General features: G+C 44.0%; 1 protein-coding gene across 3 annotated transcripts; it reads left to right on the plus strand.

Annotated features, from left to right (window-relative positions):
• The first annotated feature begins 369 nt into the window (after window positions 1-369).
• Window positions 370-26,959, plus strand: si:dkey-40c11.2 (drebrin-like protein A). Of its 3 annotated transcripts, none has more exons than XM_052067393.1 (16): window positions 370-772; window positions 17,182-17,237; window positions 17,384-17,496; window positions 18,210-18,284; window positions 20,521-20,658; window positions 20,998-21,075; window positions 21,184-21,335; window positions 21,444-21,498; window positions 21,667-21,741; window positions 21,823-21,931; window positions 22,319-22,852; window positions 23,582-24,046; window positions 24,103-24,216; window positions 24,302-24,429; window positions 25,648-25,699; window positions 25,806-26,959. In XM_052067393.1, exons 1-16 carry the CDS (start codon window positions 681-683, stop codon window positions 25,940-25,942), a joined length of 2,373 nt encoding a protein of 790 aa, XP_051923353.1. In that variant the 5' UTR covers window positions 370-680; the 3' UTR covers window positions 25,943-26,959. The 3 variants fall into 3 exon arrangements, with proteins under 3 accessions (XP_051923353.1, XP_051923355.1, XP_051923356.1); XM_052067395.1 differs by having other exon boundaries at window positions 23,582-24,045; window positions 24,108-24,216; XM_052067396.1 differs by having other exon boundaries at window positions 371-772; window positions 24,127-24,216.

Raw genomic sequence — 26,959 nt, forward strand, 5'->3', positions numbered from 1 at the left:
TCCCAAAATGTAAACTATTTATGTAAAAAAAAAATCAATAAAGAATAGAATGTGGTAAAACCCCATACAGGACAAGAAAAAAAATCCATTCATTCATACTTGTAAAAAAATATTTTATTGTATTTTTTGTCCCGTTAATTGTTTTATTTATCATTTAATCCGTTATTTCCTATTTAGCTTTTGTTGCAAATTTGTGCCATTTCAATCGAGAATGCATGCTGACACGGTACTCAGGTTGTTGGCTGCGAGTGTGCATGGTGCTACCCAGCTAGTGAAGTCATTCCGCTTTCCACTTACTCAACGGGAGGTGGGGCTTTTTTTGTGTGTGTGTGTGTGCGTCTGTGTGCTGAAAACTTATTGAGCTGCTCCCTCTCTGCACAAAACTCGGTGTGCACACTACGGTCTCATCCACGCAGGGAGTGCGCGGCGCTTGCACAACGGATCGTTCCACTTTGAAACTTGAGCCCAGTTTGCGTGCAACCTGCGTCTTACCCTTTTGGTGGACTGTTTTCGTCTTTTTTTTTGGTCTTATTTTCCACCGAATACCGCCGCAGTTCTTTTTTTTCTCTCTCTCTACCGCTGTGGCTCACCCCAGCAAATAGTCGCACCCCGAGCACAAGTAAGGGGGTACCAGTGAAGAGACGAGCCTGCGGGAAGAAGTCTGGACACTTAAAAGCACCATGAGCATGCAAACGGTGAACCTTGATACCTACAGCCTGTCACTGCTCACGGCCAAGGAGGATATCCTCAACCATCGCTCCTCCACCAACTGGTAACAATTAATTTCTGTTCCGTGAAAAGTCCGTAACAATTCTGTGTATAAACGCACCAAGTTTCATGTAACTGAACGAACAGCTGTTGCGCAATCGGAGGCTTTATTCCATTAATCCAATGAGCAAAGTGTTACTCTGCAAGACAGTGCACGCAACGTGAGCTATTTTTAACCACGCCATTGTCTTATACTCATAGTGAGACACTTAAAAGTAGACCAGAGCTTCTCACCTCCCCCTTGAGAGCATACGAAAGGAGGTGATGTGAGTCCATTACGCACGCAAAGCGACAGCCACTACATGACACTGCCCCAAAAATGTAATACCAAAGTTTCCTCTGCTGGAAGGTAACATGAGACTTGTGTTCTTTTCAACCATGATCAGGTTTCTTCTGGTTCTATGTTTCATGAAGCAGGCACACCACCGCCACCACAAGATGATCCCCTGCTTGAATATTAGTAATCTAGTTGATGCTGAAAACGAGCAGATGTTCACTGTATTTAGTTTGGTTTGTGAATTGAGTAAATGTAAAGCCGAACCGTGACTTTAAGAAGAGCACCTGCATCAGATCACCGAAAGCGGTGTCTCTCAAACCTTTGACGCCAACGACCACATGAACATGCTCTTGTTTGCATTTGGAAACAAATGCGCTATATCCATTGCAAATACACGTCATGTAAATGCAGGAAAAGAAGATTACCACTGTAAGTGGAGTCGGCTTACTTCATGTGATTTCCGCTGTTTATTTGCGTGTAATAAGGCACTTGCGTCTTTTGGAATACGTGCTGCAAAAAAAGGGACTTAAAAGCCAAAGAAAAACAATGTATACCTTGGTCTCAAAATATGCTGACCTCTTGTGGGAATTGAACTCTTGAGGGTGCGCAAATGGAGAAGTGTAATTTTTCCATCCATTTTCTGAACCGCTTAGTCCTCACTAGGGTCGCGGGGGGTGCTGGAGCCTATCCCAGCCGTCTTCGGGCAGTAGGCGGGGGACACCCTGGATCAGTTGCCAGCCAATCGCAGGGCACACATAGACGAACAACCATCCACGCTCACACTCACACCTAGGGACAATTTAGAGTGTTCAATCAGCCTGCCATGCATGTTTTTGGAATGTGGGAGGAAACCGGAGCACCCGGAGAAAACCTACGCAGGCCCGGGGAGAGCATGCAAACTCCACACAGGGAGGCCGGAGCTGGAATCGAACCCGGTACCTCTGCACTGTGAAGCCGACGTGCTAACCACTGGTCTACCGGGCCGCCCTTGTAATTTTTCCACCCAAAAATTTTTTAAAAAATCTTAATTTGGCAATAGACTTTTTAATTTTGGTAGTGTATAAGGTAATACTCATGCGCATCTCTAGGCTAATTAACGGTAATATGTCTGCAATATACTCCCATGCAGAATTAAATACACTGTGCCATTGTGTCTGCTATGACAGATGACTCCAGACATGTCAGCTGGGACGACTCTGGGCATATTGGTGATGATTGTGTACATGGGATTGTTTGACGGGCGGCAGATTGCAATCCAAAGAGAGACTGGGTGCAAGTTCAAATACAAATGTCGCACGGAATTGACGATCCGGCATGATGATGGGCGTGGAATGTGGTAAAGAAGGTCCCAAATGCATTGAAGAAAGGAAACTGGGAAACTGAGAATAGATGGGAAATCCCCCACCCCCCACCCTCTACGCCCCCTCCTATTCCCAATCCAGCTCATTCAGATTTGAGCTGGGCAAGCTTCATTCATGCAGCTGGATTCTGACTAACGTCACGGAGCGACGAGGAGGAAGATGCGCCCATGCTCGTCCCTCACACGAGCGCATGAGTATCGTGCAGTTCTTGGCTGAGCGATAACTTGTAATTTGGGTTACTTATGGTTATTAACTCATTCACTCCCAAAGACGTTTTTAAACGTCTTTTCAGACTTGGTCCAGAATTGGCTGGTACTGAATGAGTTAAAGAGTGGACGCATGCGAGTAGAAACTGTGTGTGTGTGTGTGTGTGTGTGTGTGTGTGTGTGTGTGTGTGTGCTGGGAATGCTGCATTCACTGTGAAAGGAAAAAAAAAACGGAATGAGAGCGTGGGACAGAATGAGAGTTGGGTGTTGTTTTGATGTGTCACCATGGGGATGCGCAGGTGTCAGGTGGTCAGGTTGCAAACAATCGCACGGGATGGTCTGACATATGCTGCGGTCGACAATGAATCGAGTTGCGTCTCATAAATGGTCTTTAATTATGCTCACCTGACAGTTGGTTAGGTTCACCTGCATAATTTAAGGGAATCAAGAAAAATAGACCACTGAAGCAAAGTAGAGACTGCGGGGTCTTACATTGAAATGTTCAGAACTGAGAGTTAGCAACATGGTCAGCTAACTTTAGCATGGATGTTTTTTTTTGTTGTTGTCATTTCTACCTGTGTATCAACATACCCAAAAGCTTTTGTCAACAGTTAGCAACATACTGAGTGCTACTGTAGCTTCGATAAACATCTTGTGGTCCTCTGAGTTTGTTTCTCTACCTTGGGTATCGTGCCAAGACGTTTCAGTTGTATGAGCACAGCAGCGAAAGGTTCGTGCCCAGGATTCAAACAGGCCCTTGTCTTTAACTTTCCATGTCTCTGGAATTCCTGGGAAAGCACTTTGGTTTGCACATTGTATTAATTTTCATCTGACCCGCCAATAAAACGACATATTCCTGCCAAGTGTAAACCACTCAGGTCAATGCCAGATTAGCTAGTCCTAAAAAAAAAAAAAAAAGCATATGTGTGAATCAGGTGAAAGAAATGTTTGCAGCATTGTGTCGGTGCTAAGCTGATTTAAGGCCACTGATTAGCTTGACCTGGTATTCATCACAAATGGGTGTGGGTGTGTGGGGGGAGGGGGGGGATCTGTATCGAGCCAAATGTGACGTGATCACTGTCACACTTTCTTTTTGACAATACAAATACACACGCCCCGCGGCACACTTGTGTTTCACAACGCCCCAGTTACAGACGCGGGCAGTGACGGGGAAATCAAAACAATCACTACGGTGCCAACTTTTGTGGGGGGGGGGGGGGGTTTCAGCATACAATATAATTTAGAAAGCAGTCATGAGAGTTCCACAGCACTTTGTTGAGAGGTGACACGTGAGCTCGTGAAGAACCCATGAAATCCTTAAATGAATGTTAGTTATGCGTCAATACAGGATTTCATTTTTTTTTTCATTCACCAAGAGGGCCTGATTGCCATGTGCTCTCAGTAAGTAATGTCTGACTCTCTTTTACAACGTTTAGCTATTTATTGGTGTGAATAAAAGTTGAAAGTTAGGATCCAATTTAGAATTGTTTGGTTCTACTGTATTGGCTGCCATCCAGGGCGGTAGCTATCGATGTTTGAAGAATATCCCACTCATCGAGCAATCGGGTAAAAATTGAAAAATGGTTAAACAAAATAACCTGCATGTCAGGTACATTTAGGGGTCACCTAACTCACATTGTACTGTAGTATCTGTGAATTTGAGTGTATATAGTTTTAAAAGGGGGCGCCCCGGTAGTCCAGTGGTTAGCACGTCGGCTTCACAGTGCAGAGGTACCGGGTTCGATTCCAGCTCCGGCCTCCCTGTGTGGAGTTTGCATGTTCTCCCCGGGCCTGCGTGGGTTTTCCCCGGGTGCTCCGGTTTCCTCCCACATTCCAAAAACATGCGTGGCAGGCTGATTGAACACTCTAAATTGTCCCTAGGTGTGAGTGTGAGTGCGAATGGTTGTTCGTTTCTGTGTGCCCTGCGATTGGCTGGCAACCGATTCAGGGTGTCCCCCGCCTACTGTCCGAAGACAGCTGGGATAGGCTCCAGCACCCCCCGCGACCCTAGTGAGGATCAAGCGGCTCGGAAGATGAATGAATGAATAGTTTTAAAAGGGTGCCCTGACCTGGTGAGTGACGTGGGTGTCAGTGAAGGCTATCTTGGCTGGTTCATTGGTGAACCCGTTCCGCGTGAGTTGTGGCTTTTAGCTGCATGGGTATGAATGTGCCAATTACGCATTTGTAACCTGACGCGATTGTAAGTGTACCTGTCTATTTTTGACCACTTGCGAGTGCATTCCGGTACGTTCTGACAGTCGATTTTAAAAGAGCTAGCATTAAATACGTTGCCTTGTGTTTGTGATCATAGACATGCAATTTGGGTACCGTTGTACACATTACGCTTCACAGAAGTTCACACTTATGTAAAAGGTGAATGTAAATTTGCATGATATTGTTTTGGGATGAATAATAAGGTAAAATGAGGCCTGTGTTTCGATTACTCTACTGGCCAGTATGTTGTTATTCTAGACGTGCAGTGCTCCATGATGCGGGACAACCCTGTCAAATCTATTAATCATGCACATGTTCATCAATATTTTTTTTTGTTGATGACCCCCACGCATGCATTTAATTTGCACGCTTCTGTCGTCTTTTGTCCTCCTGTCTCGAGTGATGGCGCCCTCACATTGGAGCATTTCTTTGAGCTGAGGTGTTTGTGTGCCAGATTTTCCACGTCTTCATGCATGAGTAAGCGGGAATGGGTGTAAAGTTACGGGTCAGATGAACACACACCTGCGAGGGAAGCAAAACCCGGTGACACCAACGGTTTAGCTTGCACACATACATGTGATTTCCTCACTTGAGGGGGAACAGAGTGTCGAGAAGAAATGACAAAAACTTCTGTTTTGTGTCGCTTCCTTATGAATCCACCTGTCAGGGGTGACATCCATGACACTAAAGTTGGTGAGTTATTCGAAACTTTTTGCTTCAAAGGTTGAAATCTGTACTTCTGATTGTTTAACTGTGGGTCAGGCATGACAGAATGAGGTGACCTCACCATTTTTTTCTATTTATGGTCAATCTCAACACACCCCAAAAACCTTATCCTGCCTTTCTGACAACCCCTCATCTTTGCCTGGACGCAAACATTCTCAAATGTGATTACACCAGAGCTCAGAATACGGTGGTCACAATGCAGTAAGAAAACAGGCTGTGGTCTCATAAATGACTTTCATATTTGTGTATGGAAAAAAAAATGATTTGCACTTGAAACACGTGAACATGTTTTGCATTCCTACAAGCTGCCCTTGGGGCTGTTTGTAATAGTTGACACTCCTCGTATAAGGCTGCCCGGCAATAAACTCCTCATAGTTTATCCAATGCTTGCATAGGCCCTGGTCCAACATGTACGATGCATTGCTTGGGGACGACGCTTGAATTTAGAACACCTTAATGATACTAGTTCCAAATCCATTCATTGCTGTGAGCCTTAAGTTTGTAACCCCCCCCCCAAAAAAAGTACCACAAATCATTAAAAAAAATTACATGTCAAGTAAGGCCTACATCTTCCACTGTCACAATACCAAGTTCCTTGCGCAAAACATTCAACTTATGCCGACCCAGCTGCTTGTTTGAGCCTGCCTGTGGGTGGCACGTTGCAGACGAATGACAATGAGTGATGGCTCCAATAACTGTTATATACATGTCAGTTTATTTGACGTGAGAGAACGGAGGAAGCGGTAATTGCCAAACAACTGCTTTCTGCACTAATTACGCTCATCTGGGCTCTTGAGATTGAAGGTGTGCGGTCGAATGACAGGCCCTAATCAGACATAGTTATTGTGCGTGGATTGCATATGGCCGTGTGGGCGAATAGAACGTAAACCAATGTGATAGATTTGACAGTGGATAAGTAGCGTGCAAAATGGTGAAAATCAGTGTGTGCAACACCCAAGCATTTTTTTCCCATCCATCCATCCATCTTCTACCGCTTATCTGGGGCCGGGTCGCGGGGGCAACAGCTTTAGTAGGGAAGCCCAGACTTCCCTCTCCCTAGCTACTTCTTCCAGCTCTCCCCGGGGGATCCCGAGGCGTTCCCAGGCCAGCTGGGTGACATAGTCTCTCCAGCGTGTCCTGGGTCTTCCTCGGGGTCTCCTCCCGGTGGGACATGCCCGGAACACCTCACCAGGGAGGCGTTCAGGAGGCATCCGAATCAGATGCCCAAGCCACCTCATCTGGCTCCTCTCGATATGGAGGAGAAGCGGCTCGACTCTGAGCCCCTCCCGGGTGACCGAGCTTCTCACCTTATCTCTAAGGGAGAGCCCGGACACCCTGCGGAGAAAACTCATTTCGGCCGCTTGTATCCGGGATCTCGTTCTTTCGGTCACGACCCATAGCTCGTGACCATAGATGAGGGTTGGAACGTAGATCGACCGGTAAATTGAGAGCTTCGCCCTTTGGCTCAGCTCCTTCTTCACCACGACAGACCGATACAACGTCCGCGCCTTTTTTTTTTTTTTTTTTAATGGCAAAATATGGCATACTTGAGGCAGCACGGTGGATTGGCTAGCGTAGCGTATGTCTTGCTCAACCCGTCAGCGTTTCCTTTTTTGGACAACATTCAGACTGAATCCACATTCTTAACAATCAGTCGATGATTATTCCCATCCTTATTCTTTGATGTTGTTGTTGGATGAATATGATGTTAAACTTTGTACTATCTGCTCATGAGAACGTTGCCTTTTTTAGGGCGCCACCAGTGATATACAACATACTTTATTACTTCCCTTTTATAGCGCGATACAATGTCTCATGCCCTCTTTGAATTTTGATTTCCTGTCATGAAGATTTGACTTATCTAACATTACCAACTGGCCACTGCTGTCTGTGTTTTTTTTTGTTGATGGTAGACCCCCACCTGTCATCATGCAGCAAAATCAAACTTGACCGGCGTCTCGTAACTTGCTGTTAGTGAAAAGGGTGGGATTGAGGGTCTCTGTTTTTGTGGCGACCTGAGTGGGGAACATTAGGTTGTTTGTTAAGACAAATTCAACGAGAGCAGACGTTGGCAAAGGTCGTAAAATGAAAGCACACTCAAGAAGTCAAATATCTGGAGAAAAGGACCGCGTGTGAGACGAAATGCTGGGTGGTCCCTCAGAGAATGTGAGGCTGATGAAGAACGAGAGGAGGAGAGCACAGGTGGAGGAGTGACAAGGAAGGAAAGATTAGTTTGAGGGAGAAATGTAAACATCGGTCTTGTTTATATGGAAATGGTTAAAGATAAGATGTTTTAATGAGTCAATTTCCAGAGGATGCACATGTGTGAGACAACATGTCCCGGAAATGCCTGTGTAATCCCAGAAGCCGAGGATTATAGCGAATTTATCGTTCCATTCTCCCCTTCCTTTGCCTCACTCATCCTCCATTTCCTCTTGTTCATCACGCCCCGTTCCTTCAAGGTATTTTGCAGCGCGGCTTTTCAAGCCAAACACAATCGGCAGGGAGATGGATGGGTTGACGATTCAAGACTATTTTGAAAACGAAAGTAATCGGTGTTAAGAGTCAACCGCTCACTTCAAAGCTTTCGTATCTGTCCGGGTTTTTGTTTCTCAAGCGACATATGCCCAATCACTGTTTCTTGAGCACGTTCATTATGTTCTGATGATTCGTGCCGGATTGTGATGTCATCTCAGAAAATTTGATTTATTGGTTTCTCGTGGATTCCCACCGATTCTCACAAGCTGACCTCCACATAAAAGCATCAGAACAGTTCGACCCAACAAGCACATTCTGCTTCGCCCCCTTGGCAACCATCCATTCACTCCGCTGTCAGCTTTTCCATTTACATCTTTCCATCGCCCGTTGGTCTTCGTTTCCCCCGGGGTGAACTCAGTCATGAATATAGCCCCTCCGAAATGCTTCCACCCCCTCATTGCACCTCCTGATTCCCAGGTTTGACTGTTGGACATTGCCTCCTTTCCAAGACCCTCAAGTCGACCTTCCAAGGGAGGCTGAAGAATGTGTGCTTGCAAAGAAACGTCTCTTGCCACTTTCGCAGTGACAGGGGACCACCACGTTGCGCTGCCAGTCTAGAGGAGCCATCAACAATGTCCACGTGAAAAAAATCGTTGGCACCGCCCTACCCACTCTTGAGGACTTGCACACTGCAAGAATCAAGACAAGGGCACGGAAAATCCTCCTGGATCCCCCGCACCCTGCCCACCACCTTTTTCAGCCACTCCCCTCAGGCAGACGCTACAGATCCATGCGCACCAAATCCAGTAGACACTTAAACAGCTTCTTCCCTCTCGCCATTAACTCCTTAAACAGTCACTGACATAGTCACTCTTCTTGCACCACAAAATGGTACTACAAAACTACTGGTTACTCTAAAATGGTTCAATGATTTTGTTGTTTACGATGCTACTAGTGCAGCGTGTTATACCGGAGACAAATTCCTTGTGTGTTCTACATACTTGGCCAATAAAGATGATTCTGATTCTGATTCTGAAGATGGCATGGCAACATCCAGAGTCTTGAGCAAGTGGATCTCGTCCGTGCCAGGAGTCCTGCCACGAGGGAACTTTTTAACCACTGTGGCAACTTCAGCGTCAGAAATGCCAAAATTGTGACCCGAACTGATGGGGCATCCAATTGGCCTTTAACAGCGACAAAGCAATGGGACTGCTTCCCGCATAGCAACAACGATTTGATGTTTAAATCGTTTGGCTTAAAAATCGCATGCCGAGAAGTGCTTCTTACTGTTGCATTCGCCGGCCTTATTTAATCATCTCTCCAACGTCCCGGTCGTCAATTCTGCCTGGAAGGCCAAAGATGCTGTTTTCGCATTCGATTACTCAGAAAAGAAACGCGTCGGCCGTCTGATTGGTCTTTGTGAAGCTACTTTTACGCAATCGCAGGCCTCCACGTCAACTGAGGATTAACTCATTGCTAAAACACAAGCGCCACTGTTTGAACAATCCCACACGGCATGCCCAGCCTCAGAATCGGTCACCTACTTACAAGTATAGATTATACGTCGCATCCGTATTGGCAGCAAGTTTGCACACATTCAAACACTGCATCTATTCTAAGTGCATTCCTTCTGCCTTTGCCGCCTGGCCCAGCATCAAGAGGACTGTTCTCCTCTCTGCCAAACCTTGGCACTCAATTAATTACTTATTTGTTTCCTTTGTCCACGACTAAACACGGAATTTCGCTGAGAAAGTCTTTCTTCCTCCCCCTATAAGCATTCCAGGCAAGGCCCTTTCAGTACTTCAGCCCTCGCAAGCGCAGCCATATACATTTTCGGCTCTCAACACATGTTCTTCTTCCTTGCAATCTTGCATCCTTTTTCTCGTCCCTGCCCCTCCCAAAAAATATAAGAAATTACCCTTCTCCTCAAATAGCCTTTGTGGTCTGTTAATCGTCTCCAGGGGATGATGTTATGGACCCCACCCAGTCAAATATTGTGCATATCAGCCACTCTGAATCAATGGGTGGACCACAGCCCGCGTGTGTCATGGAGACATGTATATAGTGCTTAAAAACGAATTCACATAATTATTCGTAATCTATTTTCTTATTCATATGAATGCAAATGAAGGAGCCTTTTCATGTTGTTAAAAATACACAGCCGGTGTCTGACCTGTGACGTTCAAGAAGCTTTTATGGAAAATTGTTTTTTCAATGCAGATGACTTGAGACAGTCCATTTAAAGAATGTACACCATCATTTAAAAAAAAAAATCTGTAATGTTTTCATCCTGATTCTTATGATAGCGTGTTGTTTTGATATGGAGGACGTAGCATTGTTAGTGTTATTTTTTTTCAGTTTGTTTTTGAAGTTAGACCAAAGCATGTGAAGCTTCCTGACATCAGACAACAGGACATGCTGTACTGTGCACATCAAGTTTCTCAAGACATGAAAGGGAGGTAGTATTTTGTGCCTCCTTTGCTGACTTCTTGTGACATGTTTCATCATTTTGAGCTGTCCTTTGGGAGTCCACGGCGGTATGTTTCCACTCATCTCGGCAGCTTTCATTAGAGAGGCCCCGTTCGTTGGCTTGGGAAGATTACATCTACTGTACTGTGTGTTTGCAGTACACCTGACTCAATGGCCCAACATGCTTCACTTGTGGTCTCTCTTTCTCTCGCTCCCCACTTCCGTCCGTCCATCCAAATTGAATTAAATCAACGTCTTGTATAACAACGCGCTTGACCCCTTTTACACACTTGTCGATTCAACTGTAACTTACTTGAGTTGAAAAGAAACAAAATTTCGCCACAAATGAGTCTGCACCATTCCTCTGTTATCGAATCTGAACTCTTCGCATTTCTCCGACCACATTTCTGGATAGTCCAGACAGAGGAATGCATTTGCCGCGGGGCTGGCCACATAGACGCGAGACGATATGACTCGTAGGGGGTATTACGTGAGTAACACGCTGGACAAAAAGAGGACAGACATGCAATGATTTAGACGGGACCTCTTTTGACCATATTTGGAGAGAAGGAAATGAGCTCTGTGTGCCTTTGGGGACGTCTCAGACTTCCACCGAAACACAGACGGCGAGGTAGACCGTCAGCTAAAAATAGCACGGGGGATCTCAGGTCGGCACTAAACCAAGACTGAGGGGTAACCAGGTTTGAGGGTGAAAGTAGAAGGGAGGGGGGGAACCATCATAGAAAAAAAAAAGAGGCACTTATGGAAAGGTTGAGATTGTTGAATTTGTAAACGCATGAAATATGAATCCAGCGTTTCAATGATGGTTCTGAAACAATGGCGAAAGGCAACTGCCTTTATTTTATTTTATTTATTTATTCTGTATTTTATTTATTTATGTTATTATTAAGCCATTATTTTATTTATTTTTTTTTTTGTTGTTGTATTTTTTATCTTATTTGATGTTGTTTTTAACATCGTACTCGTGATTTTAACTTGTTGTAAGGTGTCCTTGAGTTTCTAGAAAGGCGCCCACAAATAAAATGTAATATTATTATTATTATTAACTGTGATCAAAATGTTGCTTATGTTACCGTTTCAATGTGTGGAAAATTTCCAGGAAATTTAGCATTAGTACTGGATAAAAAAAATGTGTTTTATAATGAGCGGACTGTTGTTAAAAAAATAAAATAAATAAAAATAAACCGCATGACATTTCAGCGGGTTTATTAATTTATTATATCGAATGTAAAAATTGCACCTCAGCACATCCGAAAATAAAAAAGCAAAATCCCATTCATAATCATAAATGAAAAGAGTAGATTTAGGTTCTGGCACATTGTCCATTAAGTTACCAAATATGGTTTCTTGACGTCAAATGGAATGAGTGATGCTCTTATTTGTGATGGAGCGGCATTCATTTCCACAGGTCTTTCTTTTTATCTCCATGGAATCAATCAATAACCCCAGACCTTTCTGTCCCTCCCCTGCTGGCACAGGTGACATGAATGAATAATGTGGGTGAACCCGGATGATTTCCTCGTCATAGAGAAATATGTATTATGAGCTAAGAGCATGAGGATTTGCTTTACTTGCGCAACGCTACCATGTCGAAGTGGATTCAATACACGTGGTGGTCAAAGTCGGAAAACAAAAATACCGGAGTGTCATTTATGGACAGGAGGCATAACATGAACCATAAATCTGATTTAGTTCCTAATGTGCAGAGAAAGGTTGAGCCTTTTATTTGTTTTGTATGCTGACACGGGTACTACAGTTGACCATCTGTTTCTGTTATGTTCATCGTGAAATTGTTTCAGAGCAGCGTGCGTGGTTCTCATCTGACTGTGTGTACATGTGCTCATGTGGTGTGTTCACGTCGTTTTTTGCCATTTATTTGTTCATGGCTGTTCGAGTCCAAAGAGTTTGCCGGTAGTAGCCATGCGTGCACAGAATTCATTTATCATTGTTCAGATGATGACATCAATGTGTGTTCCTTGCCTAGGCCCCTCCCTCTTTTCTTCGGTTCTCTGCTCTTCTTCCTCTTTTCTGAGGTCATAGCTGGCTTCGGTTACACGGATGACTCTGTTTTTGCCATCAGCGAAGCTACATTTACATCTCCCGTGGGTGTTTTTGGAGGGAGATTTTGCAAGTTGCATCGCCGCCGGTGGCTTCTGCGCATTTGCAGACACTAATCATTGGTGGTGCATAAAAACGAAAACAAGCGGCAGCTTTTATACCAATAAGGGGCTGTGAATCGGCTGAGAGGGATTGAGCTTGGCAACAACTTTTGACATTGTCCATTTGTATAGTTATAGAACACTAAAGGAACGGAAATATTTGATTTATTGCTGGGATTTTTCTTGCCTGGTTGTTCGTTACATGTAATTTCTTTTCCAGAGTGCCCAAGCCTGCTTTACATCTACATTATACGGCCAAATTGCATGACGGCATATTTATTTGAGTGCTGTCAGAAATAAAAACAGCTGAAGCATTTTTTTCCAAGCCATTGTCAAAAAAAAATAAAACAGACGCATTCCTTTTTAATTGGCTATTGCATAATCAACCACATTATGGAAGAGCTTTGCAAGTCGCTCGAAAGGAAAGCAAGTAAAGGAAGGATGAAATAACCAGACATAATGTTAGCTTCAGCATGTAGCTTAACCAAAGGATGTGTAACACTCGATTAATTGAGTGTTAAGAATTGTGATAATCGTTTTGGTATTGATTGTTGATAAGTTGACTTGACTACTTGGCTGCAACCAGCAGAGACTCTGTCAATGACCTAAAACAAAACAGAACAAACAACGACAACTAATTGTGATTTAAGAAAAGGTAACTTGTTTAGCCTCATCCATGTAATGGCACGAATCCCCCAGGCAGGAGTTCAGAACTTCCAAAAATAGAATCCATCCATCCATCCATTTTCTGGACCGCTTAATCCTCACTAGGGTCGCGGGGGGTGCTGGAACCTATCCCAGCCGTCTTCGGGCAGTAGGCGGGGGACACCCTGGATCAGTTGCCAGCCAATCGCAGGGCACACAGAGACGAACAACCATCCACGCTCACATTCACACCTAGGGACAATTTAGAGCGTCCAATCAGCCTACCATGCGTGATTTTGGAATGTGGGAGGAAACCGGAGCACCCGGAGAAAACCCACGCAGGCCCGGGGAGAACATGCAAACTCCACACAGGGAGGCCGGAGCTGGAATCGAACCCGGTACCTCTTCACTGTGAAGCCGACATGCTAACCACTGGACTACCGGGCCGCCCAAAAATAGAATGAAATATAGATTGTTTTTTTCCCATTGCCAGATAAGACCCATCCCTACAAGATCCAAATTTCCACGAAGATTGAACTTGGAGGCCGGGCACACCCCGGATTGGCCGCCATTCAATAACAGAGCACATACACCAAACAATTTTTCACACTCACGGTCGTACCTATGGGCAGTTTAGAGTTTTCTTTAGCATGTGGGGGGGGAAGCTGAAATACCCAGAGAAAACCCACGTGAGCAAAGCCCACACAAGATGTCAGCAGACATGCTAACCACTGGCCCACTGTGCTTCCGCATCAATGATCCATGTAGTTTAAATCCAACTCTATTTGCCCCTCGGGGATAAATAAAGTTTTCTGAATCTAAATCTGAAAACCTTAAATGGAAGAAGGGATTGGATTTCAGTTTGGGAAGACATGCAATTAGATAGGAAAGAATCTTTTCACATCTAATTTTGATAGAGAAATTTGTCCCAGACATCACATTGTTGACTGTGGGTGTGGAATGCGCACACGGGATTTTAGACTCCCTCAGATGCATGCTGACCTTTGACCGTGACTGCTTGTCGGCAATGACCTTCTGGAATGTTTCGAATAGCGAGGATCAGTGGATTGGAGTCTTAATTCTGGCTCATACATTCACGGCGCATGTTTTTTTTATTTTTTTATTTTTATGGCTGATCTCTAGAAACATGAGCTTAGTTAAGCTTGCTAGAGAGTCTTGGACAGCGCCGTCTGGAATTTGCGAGACGACGTTGAATGACTGGAGGCTGATCACGCAGTTCGTAACCTTCAACGTGGTTTGAAAGTCAGCTGATTGAGAGCTGGAAAGATGCTTGCTAGCGTCGCACTGTTATCAAACCCCAACACGTGCTTGCGAACAAACACCAACATGATTAATGTTGTACTTTAGCTCGCACCCTTGCCTTATTGACTCTTTCGGAGACAAAACATACACCAATATGTTTTTTTTACACTGAGGATTCCATCAGTGTCTTTGTCTGTTTTTAAAAGCTCATTTGGCAGCGTCGCAAACTGCCATCTCCAAAACATTCAATAAGAATGCATCAGCATCTGCCACTCCATTCAAATGAACATCGCACCAAGTCGCAGAAGGCAAGATTTATGGCAGCGCTATTGTGTTAAAGTACATGAGAACTATCATGCCCTATAAATCTGCGTAGTCTGTAAATATGAACAATTAGCAGTGCAGTGAAAAGAGGCTTGCGTTTATCATGCTCTGTGCATGCTTTGTAGCGTAGCATCTTTGGAGAGCAAACAACATGGTGATTGTGCTTTTGGTGCGCGCGCACACACACACACACACACACACACACACTTGCAGTGATTGACTTTGGTCAGCCTTTGTCCATTGTGCTCAGACTGACCTTTTATATCAGGATGCTAATTAAGCTGTCGTTGGCTGTTATTGTGTGAATGCTGAGAGGCAAGCAGTCACACTAGGACTCTTGTCTGTCAAAAAAATGTAACCTTATTTCCTATTATTATTGTGATTACAAAAATCCATATCTTTATATATACAGTGTGTGTGTGTGTATATATATATATATATATGTATGTATATATGTATGTGGTGTTCCTCGTTAGTATAGTGGACAGTATCTCCGCCTGTCACGCAGAAGACCATGGTTCGATTCCCTGACGGGGAGTAGCTCTAACTTAAATGATTTTGGGCAGCCCGGTAGTCCAGTGGTTAGCACGTTGGCTTTACAGTGCAGAGGTACCGGGTTCGGTTCCAGCTCCGGCCTTCCTGTGTGGAGTTTGCATGTTCTCCCCGGGCCTGTGTGGGTTTTCTCCGGATGCTCCGGTTTCCTCCCACATTCCAAAAACATGCGTGGCAGGCTGATTGAACACTCTAAATTGTCCCTAGGTGTGTGAGTGCGAATGGTTGTTCATTTCTGTGTGCCCTGCGATTGGCTGGCAACCGATTCAGGGTGACCCCCGCATACTGCCCGAAGACAGCTGGGATAGGCTCAAGCACCCCCCGCGACCCCAGTGAGGATCAAGCGGCTCGGAAGATGAGTGAATGAATATATATGTGTGTGTGTAGAATGAGAGACCGCGGTTAGGTCAAGAAAATTGTGCCTTTCGGGTAAAATCGGAAGCAGTTTTTATGGTCACCAAAATGTCAACGCAAACCTAGCAACCTAGTTTGCACAGAGACTCTATCAGCCATGAAAGAGTTCAACCCAAGTTGAACCCTTAAGTACACATACACCGCCATTCTTTTTTTATTTATTTTTCACAAGGACTGTTGGCAGTTAAAGTGCGTGACAAATTACTTAATTTACAGCCTTGGAAAACATGGATATATTCAATGCCGAATAGTGTTACAAAATATATATTTATATAATCCTTGTAATTTTGTCATATGGAGCAAGACATTTTCCATTTGCTTACCCATCCTGTTTTAGTTTTTAGAGCAGTTTTTTTTACAGTTTCATAAGACAAAATAGTTCATAGAAGGATTTCCTCATGCACACACACACACACACACGCACAGGTCCTTCACCTTTGACCCATGGTAATAGCTGTTAGTGGCCTTGTGCACTCACTAGGCAGCTCCAGATGTTATTGAAATTCCCTCAGGAGTCAGAGGGAAAAATTTACTGACAAATGCAGACACACACATTCCAAACAGCTCAGGATTAATGCGCCACATTGATATTTATGCTCTCGCTACACGAGACATACCTCCTGATTGCACATTGGTACAAACACAGGTAGAGTTGTGTTTGGGGTTTGACAGCTCATTTTTCTGCTTTAAACCTTACCCAAATAAGTCGGGTTTGGATGAACGCGTCCTTGTCCGAGCGTGTTTGTGCCAATTTGGTGATGTCTAGCGTAACACGTAGTTGGAAAGAGCATTACAATCCTCGCCAAAAAACAGTTTGGACTACTTTTATACTTAATGCCTCGCTGCGTCTCGTCTCTGAGTGTGGACGTGGTCCAAACACGTTATTACTTGCAAAATGTCCCAACCTGTTTTTTACTCTGATCGGTTTCTCAGCTATCGAAATGTCACTTTGAGCAGTCATCAAAGCAAAGATGATGATGGATGGCTTCACTTCTGCTACATATCTGTGCTCAGCACCAAAAATGGGTTCAATACATTTTTTTACGCAACTTTTTTTTTGTCCGTGCTTTTACCGGACGCTCCACAATAAACACGCGTTGAGCAGAATCCGTGCACATCAGTCTGCAACAGACAAAGCACGTGTTGCGTGCGTATTGCTTTATTTTTGGATGTGACGGCGACAAGTGATGACGCTGATCATTTTCAAGCCGTCAAGATTCTCTCATCTCATTGTCAACACGATGGATGTGTTTGGCATGTCCTTGTGACAAAGTCTGACCTCTTGTGTGTCTGTGTGTCCACAGGGCTTTATTTGTTTACGAAGGCCTCACCAACAAGCTCAAACTAGCTGACTCAGGGGGTAAGTCGTATCTAAATAAGTCAGAAATACACATTGAAATACATTTTGAATTCCTAAGCAGCTTTGGTTTTGGAAGAGTTCTTGTGCCCACATGTGTTACAAATGTCCAGCTATTTAATTTTTTTTTTTTTTTTTTTTTGTGAAAGTGGGCGGTGTTGCAGAGTTGGCCAGCAAGTTCCATGCATCCAAGCCACAATATGGACTGTGCAGAGTGGGAAGTGCAGACACAGGAGGGCCCCGCATTGCTATGATCGCATGGGTAAAAAACAAAAATTACATAATGCACACACAAAACTGGGATATGGTGTTTTTCCTCATTGGTATATGGGTCCAATTTTCACAACACACGCGTATAGTCCAGAAAAAAAATTATTCTGATGATGGAGCGTCCGGAGGTATTTATTTAACAACAAATGTCTTTAGTTGTGGTGTGCAATTATACAGCATCACACTTATGATCTAATATTTAGGCGACCTGATTTGGCTACTTTGCACAAGACAGCAAATCCCTCGTATACAGTGATGCCTTGACTTAAGAGTTCAATTTGTTCTGTGACCACGCTTGCAACTCAAAATATTGCATCTCAAGTCATCTTTCCCCATTGAAATGAATAGAAATGCCATTAATCCGTTTAAACCTTTGTGCTGATGACGAGCTTCACAAATAAGTGCGACATTCATTCTGTATTACTTGCTTTTCGCTGAGGAAAAAGAATATATGCCGCTGAGTATAGTTGTTTACATGCGTTTTTGTACAATTTGGAATCATTAAACCATAGCAGCACAGACGCAAATATGCTATTTTTTGCACCATCTGTGGCATTTTGCAATGTGTGTTAGCCTTATGCTAGCAGATGTGACATGGTTGCTTTAAATGTAGCTGTAATTGTCTTTGTTTTATGTTTAGTTTGACAGTAAGCCTGTAATGGTTTGGAATGAACCTAAGTGTTTGAATCCTGCGTTTGTCTACAGGTTGGTGAACATGTGGAAGAATACCGCCGGACGGAATGTGCCAGACACATTCCAGCCATCAAACATTTCTTCAAGGTTCAGTAGAGTAAATTGCTCTTAATTTATACATATTTTTGCCCGTGGGCATCAAACCAAATTAGTAGGTTTGTGTCTTACTTTGTGCTTTAGCAGCTTTGCAAATGCACCAAACTGCGCCCATTTCCCCAAAATTCCCTCCAAGGAGAGACATTTTTTAGGCTTTGTTCTTCTATATTTACACACTCAAGTCGACTGGGTATTGTTTAGTAAGTTTCCTGTGTCGACTGCACTTCCTGTCTGATTCCTTTGTTGGTGGTATGTGGCCCCCAGTGATACCAGAAGAAACTTTAGGCTAGCCTTGGTGTGAAAAGATTTATTGTTTCTCCTCCTCACCGAGAAGGCCAGTGGTGACAGGACTGCGAGGAGGAAGCGCCGTCATGAGGCTGGCGCATCCGAAGAGACCAGCAGTCCTATAGTTGCTATAGCATTGCGTCTCCTCTGTGTCCGTGCGTCTTGATCAGTGTTTGTTTAGCCGTGAAGGCAGTTGACCCCGAAAGTTGAGGAGTATCCATACAAAGGAATCACCAAGTCGACTCTGTGGAATGTTTGTTGTTGTTTTTGTCAAGTCTGGACCACTGTGAGCCTCCGTCTGACACCCCCCAAGCGTCTTTTGTGAGAAGAGTGCGCGTGGAAGACTAGTATCAGTCATGTGGACATATTTCACTGCACAGTTTGGGAATTATAACCTTTGACCTTTTCCCATACATTGTTTACCTGCCGTGACTATAATCTGTGGTGGTGGTTATTTTTCCCATAGAAAATAATCCCACAATTCCACAAAATTCTCAGTACGAAAATATACAAATTGTGTACAAATATTCTGTACAGCATTTACTGAAATATCATCCTTAGCGTCTATCTGTAGCCTGCTAATTTGCAGCCATATATTTTTACGATAAGGTTGTGAAGGAGTTTTAAAGTTTCATTCCATCTGAATTCTTTTTTTTTCCCCATCTTCCTTTCTTTCTTTAAAGACTGCGTGTCTCAGCTGGCCAAAAAGGGGGGTTGTGTCATGGCGAGTCCTGGGTGTGTTCCATACTTTGCTGCAGTGAAAGCTAACATGTGAATAGGGTACAGATGTTTCCATTGTTGCACGTTTCAACTCAAATAACGCACACAAGGCCAGGCACAATGATTGCAGATGACAAGGTAGATACAAAAAGGCTAAAGAAACAGCAAATGAGTACATGGGACAAGTTGAATGTTTTCATAACATTTGTCTTTGACTTTATTATCGCACTTCTGGGACCACGCCACCAGGTTTACAAGGTGCGACAGGAGATTTTGTACTTAACAAAGGACAGTGCAAGTATTGTAAATAAGGTTTGAGTCAACTCGAGTGTCCCTAGTCACACCTACGCGTGATATAGAGTCTTAAATTGTCAAACTCAAGGCCCGGGGGCCAGATCTGGCCCGCCACATCATTTTATGCGGCCGCAAAGGCAAATCAAACACGTCAACTTCCATGATGCTTACTAAAATCTCTACCAAAATATAAAATGCTCATATGGAATAAATAAGAGACATGTTGTTCACATTTTCTTGTTAGCAAACCCCTCATGACAGTAACTTAAACAAAAGTTGAATAAACCGTTATTATTGACTTTAAATTTTGGTTTCACTCCAAGGGAAACGGTAACTAACATATGGCCCACGACAAAAATGAGTTGGACACCCCTGACATAGACGAACAACAATCGTACAGTAAACACTTTGTATAATGAGTGGTTTACGAGAATAAACTTTATAGAGAATATATTTTGTGGATTAAAATCACTGCCTCATGTTTGATGAACGCTTGGCCTCATCAAACATGTTTTGTAAGTACAATTCTATGATTATATTTTTCCTTACTTGGTGTAAAAGGAGTGAGTGCCACTGCTCAAAGTGAATATTATTGGAAGGTTTGTGAACAAAAGCGAACAGACACAATAGTTAAATCCCATATGACGCATCTGATATATTTTTTTTCATCACCCTCTACTGTCTGTAAACATCCACATCCTCACGGTCAAGGGAGACTTTATTTTCCCTTTCCCTCCATCCTTAGTTGCACAACACTTTGGCTCAGAGTTCGCATAACTTTAGATTGGTCCAAGTGAAAACCACCAAAGGCCTCTTTTGTGCTCTGGTGGGATGGGACTTTTCTGTGTGTGCATCAGCTGCGATCCTATGTAACCTTATATGCGCATTTGTCACACCCTAATTGCTCGCCCTCTATTCTCACATGTAGGAGGCGCACGCCTTCATTAGTGCTCACGAAGCGGATGACGTGACAGAGGAGAAGATAAGAGCCGAGCTCAGCAAGACTCAAGCTCATCCTCAGTGGGCCAAGAAGAGCTCCAGGTTCTCAGAAAGGGAGGACATAGTTGTGAGTAGCTAGCAGTCCTCCTCATGACCACTAGATGGTGGCAGAAACTTACTTTGTAACTCGCTTTTATTGATGCTTTTTGCCAGGATATTAGAAAGATTCTTTCAACACATTTGAAAATAGTTTACAGGTCGTGACGACCATTATTGGTTGTTTCTTATGTAATATTATAATTTCTTAAGTTGGAGGATTTTATGTTTGTGTTCGTGACACTAGGAAGCAAGTAACGAGGCAGATTATTATGATTTTTTTTTTATAAAGCTCTTTCATGATGATGTATCTAATGTCATGCTATGTAGATATTGCATATGGTCTAAAGTCTTTATTGTTACTCTCAAGGGTACAAACTATAGGAAGACAAATGCTGCCATGGAGATGCGACTCATCAACAGAGACTCTTTTTGGGCACGTGCAGAGGTATTTGAAAAGCTCTTTTTTTCCCTACTTTGATGACTTAGCCACCACACATCGCTGGATGAGTTGTCACATAAGCAACCCATATAGTCTTCTCCTTCATTTTGTCAGCGGGAAGAAGAACTGAGGAAGGAAGAAGAGAGGAGACGAGCAGTTGATGAGAGACGGCGGCTGGAACGAGAACGAGTTTTGAAGGAACGGAAAGAATCGGAAGAGAGAGATCGAAAAATGAATGAGAAACTACGGCTGATAGAGGAGCAAAGGTGAAAAGAAGGCACCGAGTGGACATTTTTTTTCCTTTTGTCTGTGCGGCCGCTGTGTGACTGTGGACACTTCAAAACCGTTTGTCTTGTACGTTTACTGTCATGCAGACGAAAGCAGGCAGAGCAAGAGGAAGAACTACGCAGAAAGGAGAAATGTAGATGGGTGAGTAATTCAATTTTCTTTCTGTATTCTATGAATTAAACGTTTTAAAGGAAATATTGAAAACCTCCCAAAACACATTTTGTAATAACAGCTTGAATACTGGAACGCGCTGTAGGTGTGACCTTAAATACGGTAAAATGAGGTTTAAATCTGTGTCCGTGCGATCAGGAACAACAGCAGAGAGAGCACGAGGACGACATGAGGGCTCGTCTGAGAAGAAGCGAGTCCATCGAGAAGGCTGCAGTAAGTCAACAGCGATTCACATCAGCGTCAACGGATGAACTGGTCAATTTCGGCAATCGCTGACATCGTACGTATTTGTAGGAGGCAGCGGTGTTAGTGTCACAGCGCTCCATGAACCCTCGGGAGTTCTTCAGACAGCTGTCGTCGTCGTCGTCGCAAAGTCCAACAAGCCCGGGATCTTCGCGTGCTGGTATGTACACGTAAATCACAGTGTCCATTGAAAAGTCCTGCCGAGGAAAAAGTGCTAGGACGGAGAGCTCCAATTCGTTTTTTTAGGGGCCGCTTTTGCAGGACGCAGTGTCAGCAGCCGAAGAGCAGCACATGTTCAGGACAATCTATCGACATTGCTAATTGCTATAGCAAAAGTGAATGTGCTCATTTTGCATTTAACACACATTCAAAAATTCTCTTTATGGGGACCGGGGAAGATGCTGTGGACGAGAGCCACGCTACACACACACACACACATTTGTGAAGCAGAGCCACTTAAAACGGAGTTCAGATGAGTGTGGCATGAACGGTTGGCGGCTCACCGTAAGCTGCCACTTCACCATGTCAACCTTTCTGCTTACTTCAGGCAAGCCGTTCCGACGATACCAGCGCAGCCTGACCGACACCGCTTTCATCTTCTCTAAAGCAGAAGCCAACACGCCAACCTCCCCGCTCAGTTCTCCCCTCGTTTCACCCTTCTTTCGGGCCCCTCCCTCCCCCGCCCGCGCCACATCTCCTCCCACGTGCCCCGTTTTCCGTCCTCTCACCTCTCCCACCAGGACCAAAGTCTCCCCCGTGTCACCGCCCACGTCCCCACTTCGGAATGCCCCTTCGACCTCAGCGCCAGTGCCCGTAGTGCCCCCTGCTAACGAGCAGCCCGTTGCTGAGACCAAAGCTCCATCGCCCATAGTGCCCTGTGCGCCGCCAGCCTCCATTAATCTGGACGCCTCCTTATTCTTTGGCACGGAAGCAAGCGTTCCTACTGAGTCACTCCCCAGGGTTCCGCCCTCCTCACCCCCGAATACGCCGGTCGAGCAAAAGCCTTCCACTTTTGACTTTGAAGGTCCACCTCCACAGCCTCCATCTTCTCCTCTTCCTGAGATACCGCAACTTAACACTGGTAAGGTGACGATTCGTCAAAATGAAAGAGGCAACCACTTCTTGGGCTCATGACTTATCCCAAAATAATCATTCATTCATTCATTCATTCATTCATCTTCCGAGCCGCTTGATCCTCACTAGGGTCGCGGGGGGTGCTGGAGCCTATCCCAGCCGTCTTCAGGCATTAGGCGGGGGACACCCTGAATCGGTTGCCAGCCAATCGCAGGGCACACAGAAACAAACAACCATTCACACTCACACTCACACCTAGGGACAATTTAGAGTGTTCAATCAGCCTGCCACGCATGTTTTTGGAATGTGGGAGGAAACCGGAGCACCCGGTGAAAACCCACGCAGGCCCGGGGAGAACATGCAAACTCCACACAGGGAGGCCAGAGCTGGAATCGAACCCGGCACCTCTGCACTGTGAAGCCGACGTGCTAACCACTGGGCTACCGGGCCGCCCCAAAAGAATCATGTCATCTTATTTTCATCTTTCAAAAATAAAAGATTGAAGTTACACGGATGCTTGCGCCAAAGTCAAATCCGCAACATTCCAGACAGTGAGCGCTGCCAACAGACTGGATCGAAGCTCTGCTCCACAGCCAAATTGCTACACACACAAAAAAAAGAAAAAGGCATTTCAAGCTTCACTGTGATGCCATCTTAAACTTAAAAGGCACACTTGACTTTTATATACCGTCCGTGTGAATGTTCATTTTGTGCCACAATGTTTCTCCATCGACAGACCTCCACACCACCATGTTCGTGCGTACCGACACTGGCTACAAAGCGCAAGCCGTACTGCTGGAAGTAGACGAGGAGGAGGACGACGTAGAGGAGAAGGAATTGCTAGAAGATGCGGCGGTGAATGAAACGGAGGAAGAAGGTACGGAGGAGAAGAACGAGGCGCAAGAAGACGAAGGGGAGGAAGCTGATGGACAACGGCGACCTTGTGACTCCACTGAGGAGCCAACCCAGGCTGAGTCGGAGGAACAGCTGCAGGTGAAAGAAGGGCAGGTGGTGCAGCAGGAGGACGAACGGGAATCGGAGCAAGACGGTGAGCGTGCAGCAGAAGAAAAAACGGAGAAGGTGCGTGACGATGAAGAGGAGCTGGATGACGATCAAGAGCACAATGACCAATTTGAGGACATCCGGAGCCCAGACGAAACCGCCGATCTTTCGGAAAAAGTCAAAAAGTCTGAGCTGACAGGTACTTTTGCTTCACTCAGTGTTCTGATGCCAAACAAGGAATTACTTCATAAAAAGATGACGGTCAAATCATCATTTCAGATGAGCAGCACGTTTGTCAAACCGTCAAGCTTGAGACGGCGGTCCTGCCAACTAACGGATTCGCGCATGGAGAAGAAGAGAATGGCATCGGTTTGTTTGAAGTCCGGTACACCACAAAACATCATTTTGCGCTACTTTAAATGTCAGCAGTGATTCCTTCGCTGTTGTTCTTCAGGGAGATCTTTGAGCCCGTCTGATGCCGAAATCAGCTCACCGGAGCTTAGCGGGTGTTATGACCTGCACAACGCCGCAGAGAGCGATGGCATCGACGAAGAGAAGGAGACGTCAGAAAATGGGCAAAAGGTAATACACTGAAGATGATTGATAAATCTTCCCACACATGACATTAAAAAAAAAAACTTTCGGTCCACACAAAAACATATTCACAAATCCCAAACCCGAGGCTCTGAAGCCATCAGTCCTTCCATTTTCAGACATGTGAAACTGTTGCAAAAGTTCATCATGATCATTTGTGATGAGTTCCACATTAATCCGGTAGATGGCAGCAAATGCCCCTTTCAAATTGTTACTTCTATGTGAGAAATCATGGAGACAAAAGATTAAGAATGAAACACAAAGGAGGTGGTGGTGGGATGGGGTGGCGTTGAACCATCAAACATATTTTCTTCTATACAGCAAATACTGTAGTTTAGTATCATTGGTATGCATTTGCAAAGGACTTATGTCAACAATAAAATCACTTTAATTAGCATTTCCCTAAAAAGAAAAAAAAGTCTCTTATTATTCTCATACACTGTATGTTTCATATTTTCTTTGTGTACTTCTGGTGTTCTGTTGGAAGGTGTTTTGAATTGGTTTCTATAGTTCCACTTGGTTTTCATATGACGCTCTATTTCTTTTTTAGTTATTTTCTTTAGTAGGCTGAACAGCCCTCATATTCCCTGCCTTGCTCCAACCATCAAATCAACACCGAGCCTCCCCTTCGTTTTTCTCGCTGTGTCACCTGACCTGCATGATTAACAAACCGCGATGCTTTTCAAACTTTTTACATCTCAGTACCACCTCTCAAAATACTTGACTCTCCATCACACCCCACATTAAAACACAGTAGGCTAGTACACCAAGTGTACCACAACATGTGTTCGAAAACATGGCAGATGTTTTTTTCCCAACAAGTATGTTTAATGTTATTCTCAGCCAATGAACGATCCCGCACAGTTTCTACGTGAAAACTGTGCTTCAAAATAAGAAAAACAAATGCACTTGATCACCATTCAATCAAAATATATTATACAACAAGTTGCACCAACAAAAAAAAATGAACATAAAAAGTTTCAAGTTAAATACAACTGAACTCTAGAATGATGGGGAATGATGATTTACATGTAAAATGCAGGCATTGTGAGTTCTTAGCATGCTCACAAAACGAATTAAATTGTTTTTTCAATGCACCAACATAAAAATAAAATCATTGACTTATGAATTAGATTTCAAGGGTTATTTATTGATAGATTTGTATTTCTAATTGCAATGTCATTTTTCTTTCCCTCTGCACTCAAGTTATTATCTGAACAACTTCTATGCGTCAGAGCGCTGTACGACTACCAAGCAGGTAAAATGCCACTTAGGGGATAATCTCTCTTGAGCACATAAAGTGCCTCCGTAATGACCGTGTGATTAGCGGGTTCTCACAGCATATTATCTTGCGGTTCCCATAGAGGACGCATCTGAGATCTCCTTTGAACCTGGTGACATCATCCGGGATGTGGAAACGGTGGATAAAGCTTGGTGGAGGGGGTGGAGCAAAGATGGACGCCAAGGCTTGTTCCCTGCCAATTACGTGGAGACCATATAGCACATTTGCGCGAGCGCGCACTCACACACACACACACACACACACACACACACACACACACACACACACACACACACACACACACACACACACACCCACTAGCACTCTCAGGGACGCCATCATCCCTCACAATTTAACCTTTGTCTTCCCATTATTCATCATCATATGTATTTCCATAAAGTGTGAAGAGAAATATGATTTATCTATCGCCATGTTCCTTGATTTCAAAAAATAAAATACACACCAAAAAAAAAGGAAAAAAAACTACAATATTTTCACACTTAAGTGATAACAAAGCCTCACATTCTCAAACAAAAGAGTCAGGACCTTTTTATTTGGGACCAAAATATCATACTTCCTCAGGAATTACTGAAGGAATGTTGGTGGGCGGGATCACAACACATCTTAATGAGAATTGATCACAAACGAGCTTTTTCTTTTAAGAAACACAAAACAGACTTTGTATTGTGTGTGTGTGTGTGTATATAAGTTTTCTTGCGGAGTCAAACATATAAGAAACATTCATTCCTCATTACAAAAACTTACTTCACTGCTCATAACTACACAGTATAATCAAAATATACATGTAGACCTCAACTTATAATCATCTCGACAACTTTCCTGAGATATTTTACAGCACTATATTTGTTACTGAAAGTCTTTTATATCTTGATTAACTGCTGCGGAACACAGCGGCAGAGTTGAAAAGCTCTGCATCAATCTTGGAGGCTATGCTGTGTTTTCGTTGTCATGGTGATGTCTATACTTACATCGTTTGATTAAGTTGTCTTCTGTTGCCCCCCGCTGGATTTTAATTAAGTCACATAACACCGAAAACCATCTTCAGACTGGAATCGGCTTAAATACAATCATACCCTGTATATAAAAATGTACAGCGACAACAAACATTTCCTTTTTGGGTTGTATATTGAATGTTGTATGGTTATTTTGTTTGTATTTACTCCAGACTTAACAAAGCTATGCAAACTGTTTTATTAAAATGTATCTCTCCCATCC

Source organism: Hippocampus zosterae, chromosome 6 (assembly GCF_025434085.1).
Source record: "Hippocampus zosterae strain Florida chromosome 6, ASM2543408v3, whole genome shotgun sequence".
In the NCBI taxonomy this organism is placed as follows: Eukaryota; Metazoa; Chordata; class Actinopteri; order Syngnathiformes; family Syngnathidae; genus Hippocampus; species Hippocampus zosterae.

Excerpts from the sequence above, each read along its gene's own strand:
- si:dkey-40c11.2 (XM_052067393.1), top strand. The coding sequence starts at position 681 with ATGAGCATGCAAACGGTGAACCTTGATACCTACAGCCTGTCACTGCTC. Across the intron at positions 24,217-24,301 it reads AGAAGAAGAGAATGGCATCG|GGAGATCTTTGAGCCCGTCT; the intron begins GTTTGTTTGAAG and ends GTTGTTCTTCAG. Across the intron at positions 25,700-25,805 it reads GCTGTACGACTACCAAGCAG|AGGACGCATCTGAGATCTCC; the intron begins GTAAAATGCCAC and ends CGGTTCCCATAG.